A 3916-nucleotide genomic window follows, 5' to 3' on the forward strand; every position below is an offset into this window, starting at 1 on the left:
TCAATAGAGTGATTACGAGTATACTTTCCGAGAAACAGAGGAAGTGGCGCAGGGACCAGATGGAGTAGCTCCATCGGCTAGAAAGCTGGCATGAAACCACAAATCAGGTTTCGGGAGAAATTCCGCCGCCGGGGAGCTCTCCGTCGGTGTAGACTAGATACACCACCGGGGATCAGTTGAATAGTACGCGACGTAGCAGTCAGGTTTTACCGGAATCGCCGGACCGACCTAGACACCCAACCGGGTAGCTCGTGAGTAGGCTAGATCCACCGCCGGGGATTGTAGCGAGTAGACCGCGTCGAATAGTTAGCAGTGGGTTGTTGAGGCGCCAGGGAACCGGAAGCTACGCTCCACCTGGAATCGCTGGGCAGACCTCAGCGCCTACTGGCTGGTCCGTTAAGTCCGCCTGAGATCGAGTAGATCGGGACGAAGCGATAAGCTAAATGGCACACGGAAGCGAATATCGATGTCGGGAGAAAGCTACCTCCGGGAAATTCACAGTAGAGTATATTCATCGCCGTGAACTATCCGACGTATCGCGATAAAAATGGAAGCTAATTGGCTCACAAAACAGATATCGCAACAGAGAGACTACCAGGAAACTCTCAGCCGAAGTAGGGTAATTCACCACCGGGTAATATCCGAATAGATCACGATAAAGTTGGGAGCTAAATGGCTCAAAGAAGCGGGTATCGGTGTCTGGAGAAATTCCTTCGTCGGAGAACTCTCAGCCGAAGTAGGGTGATTTCTCCGCCGGGACTATCCGAACAGGTCATGATAAGGCTGGGAGCTGATTGGCTCACGGAAACAGGAGCTGAATGGCTCATGGAGTTAAATGTCGACGTAATAGATGGAGATAAGAAGCTAGAAAATAATCGAGAGTTAAATCAAAGGTCAAATGTTGCGCCATTTCATGGACCAAGTGGGGCTCCGAGATAGCGCAGAAGATGTACTTATGAGGGTGTGCCGCAACGTTTCTTTTACTGATGGATAAATATCTATCCCTGTGTCTGTACAATTACCTTCCAACCTCTAACGGGAGAGAAAATAAGGCACAATAGACAACTATCTATAATTCATTTGCTTTTCCTAGAGCAACGTATATTTTTGTAAGAGGAAAACATGTACGAGTGAGTAATAACAGAACGACAATGTATTTAAAAGGTAGATAAAAACTAAAATTAAAAAGCAAGAAACATGTATCGTCATTCTCTTTTCTGCTGTGCTATCTGATATCAACGCCAAGTCTTTTTTCCATCTTGTTTGGTTTCTTCCAAACGATGCATAGTCACATTCACCGCAGGCACTTGTTACAGTGCCATCATCTCTTGGAAAGACTTAAGGTAAGCCTCATGTAGTTTTCGCACAAAGTCAGGGTCGTGCTTAACGAGATAACTGATGGCCTGAATAAGCTGAGCTTGGGTTAGCGGCTCAATGGTACCTACCATCGGGAAGAAACCAGGTGGCGGAGGATGGTGATTATTGTTGCTGGCCTTTGCTAGCAATTTTGTGAGTGAAGTGCTAGTTCCATTGGCATGCTCTTGTTGCTTTTTGTTTGCTGCGCTAGCAAACATTTCAGTAAGACCCTTGGCTGACGAAGAACTGGTTGCGAACATGGTCGGGGGCATCAGTGCTGGTTTGTTGGCGCCACCATGGTTTGGTGTAGAGTTAAGCATAGATCCACTGTTGTTTAGGGAATTATTCATTGTATCCGATTTTTTTAAAAGTTCATGCAACGGCTGTTGGTGCTGTTGCTGCTGCTGACGTTGCTCGAGCTCGCTTATTTCAATTGGTTTTGTTTTCGGTATCGGTTGATTGTTGGTCCGAACTGAAGCCAAATTTGTTACGCTTAGAAACGTTGCCAATGGCGACGTTCCGAGCTCCTGAGCTGGTGGTGGCCCGGTATTAACGGGGATGCCCATTAGTTTGAAGCTATTTTCTAACTCGCCTACCTCGGGGGTTATTTTTCCTGTAGCATTCACATCCTTTTGTGGTGTTGGCGCTCGGTGCTGTTTTTCTATTTGCTCAAGCGTGTGCAATGGGTTGGACATGAGCGTCTGGAAGAGTGGTACTTCGGATGCTGCCGGTTGTTTTGCGGCCGCAAAAAAGTTAACCACACTCTGGGGCGTACTTTGGTCTGGAATCGCATTAACCGCTGTAGTAGGATTCCTATTTGAAACTTGCTCTGGTTGTGGAATTGGTTGTTGCTTCCCAGTGCTGTTATTGAAATCTTCCTGTGCCTTAGTCAACATAGTGAAAATATCCACATTTGCCCCTGAAAATATTTAAAAGGGTAATATTTTGATTCGATATATTACTAGTGCATTTAATATTTTTTAATTCATTTAACACGGCTCAGTGCACTAGCTTGGAGGATTCGTGGGTCTTTTATATATAATGCATTTAATTTAATAATTACTCAAACACTCACCTGTGGAACTACCATTCGCATTAACTTTTCCCATGTCGACAATTTTTCTAGTTTCGCTGTTACACTCTGCCACTAGTTTGGAAATGATTTCACGGATGCGATCACACTCGGAGTTATTGTAAAACCAGAAACCACGAATGCGCGATCGCTCGTTACGGTACAAGAGAAACGGAGGCTGCGATTGCAGTTCTATCTGACCGTTGATTGGTTCCACCAATGAGTTGGTATTGAGTCGATTGTTGATGAAAATGCTATGGTACGGTTCTGCGTTCCGGCTGTAGATAAACAATGCCCCCTCAATGTCAGTTTTCTCCCACTCGTTATCAGCGGTGTTGAACGTGTAAAAAGCTACGTGGGCGGATGAATTTACAATGTCCTTTGCGTACGGATCTGAACGTTGGATAGCCACTAAATTCATACGTAGCTCGGTCTGATCAGCCATAACTTTTTCAGCACAATCGTCAGCAGCGATTTGCTTATTCTCGTTTTTTGCTTCTAGTTTAACCTGCTTTGTCTATTCGAACTCAATTCTCTACGTCCCCAAAAGTATTACACACACGATCTTCGTAATCTGCTTTTCTTGTTGCTAATTACGCGATACGCTATCTAACAACAGAAATTCGTTTTTCCACTCGACAGCAAAAAGGATCTTTTTCTCACACGCAGAAATGTTGCAATAACCCATGAAAAAGCGATGATGGTTGACGGCTTCGCCTCGCGATGATGATGACAGCAATGTCAAAATTTTGCGTACATCATAATAGATCGGCGGAAAGCACAGAAATGCACGCTGAAAAATTTGGCTTTTTTGAATAGTAGGTTCATATAACATGCTTGCTGAGCGCATCCCGAATATAATTTTACAATACCATTTACCCTACAATCGTAAAACAATAAATCTTGAGCGTTTTTTCAAAACGTCATATCTGCAATGAGTTACTCTCTTTGTTTACTTTCTCTTCTGTTAATAATTCGGTCACTTTAACATTTATCCCTCAACTCTGCATAATATGCTAGTTAAAACCACCGTCTTTCGATCTGTACTGTAAAATAAGTGAAAAGTGTTATAGTGACGCCGTAAAAATCGAAAGAGAAAGTATAAACAGAGAGTAACTCATTGCAGATATGACGTTTTGAAAAAACGCTCAAGAAATATTATAATTATTACTGTAGATTTACAATAAAATTTCATGTAGCAATCAATTTTACTGTTCAGGAAAAAAACTGATACAGTAAATCCAAAGAAAAATAATAAAGACGTAATTCATACGAACAAATTATAGAAATTATGCGGCTCATTTTACACTTTTAGATTGAGTGATCGGTCCCTTCAGATTTGACCGCACTCACCGTTTAGTGGCGGCTAGTTTAACCTAGATGCGAGGGGCAAGTACTAAATCTTCAATACGACGCAGTGCCAAAAGTTGTATTTTTTTTAGTTACTGTAAATAACATTAAGCATCAAAAAGTACATTAAGTACCGCA

General features: G+C 42.8%; 1 protein-coding gene across 1 annotated transcript; it reads right to left on the bottom strand.

The window, feature by feature from the left end:
• Positions 1 to 1091: 1091 nt before the first annotated feature.
• On the bottom strand, positions 1092 to 3147 carry LOC131679216 (mRNA-decapping enzyme 1A). Its single transcript, XM_058959877.1, has 2 exons — positions 2432 to 3147; positions 1092 to 2275 (listed from the first exon to the last, which is right to left on the bottom strand). The coding sequence occupies exons 1-2, from the start codon at positions 2871 to 2873 to the stop codon at positions 1311 to 1313; spliced, it is 1407 nt and encodes a 468-aa protein (XP_058815860.1). The 5' UTR covers positions 2874 to 3147; the 3' UTR covers positions 1092 to 1310.
• Positions 3148 to 3916: the final 769 nt, after the last annotated feature.

Source organism: Topomyia yanbarensis, chromosome 2 (assembly GCF_030247195.1).
Source record: "Topomyia yanbarensis strain Yona2022 chromosome 2, ASM3024719v1, whole genome shotgun sequence".
In the NCBI taxonomy this organism is placed as follows: Eukaryota; Metazoa; Arthropoda; class Insecta; order Diptera; family Culicidae; genus Topomyia; species Topomyia yanbarensis.

What these genes read in the sequence shown, in the direction of transcription:
- LOC131679216 (XM_058959877.1), bottom strand. Translation starts at nt 2,873, where the DNA reads ATGGCTGATCAGACCGAGCTACGTATGAATTTAGTGGCTATCCAACGT. An exon ending in TGCGAATGGTAGTTCCACAG is followed by an intron (nt 2,276 to 2,431) that starts GTGAGTGTTTGA and finishes AAATATTTTCAG; the next exon opens with GGGCAAATGTGGATATTTTC.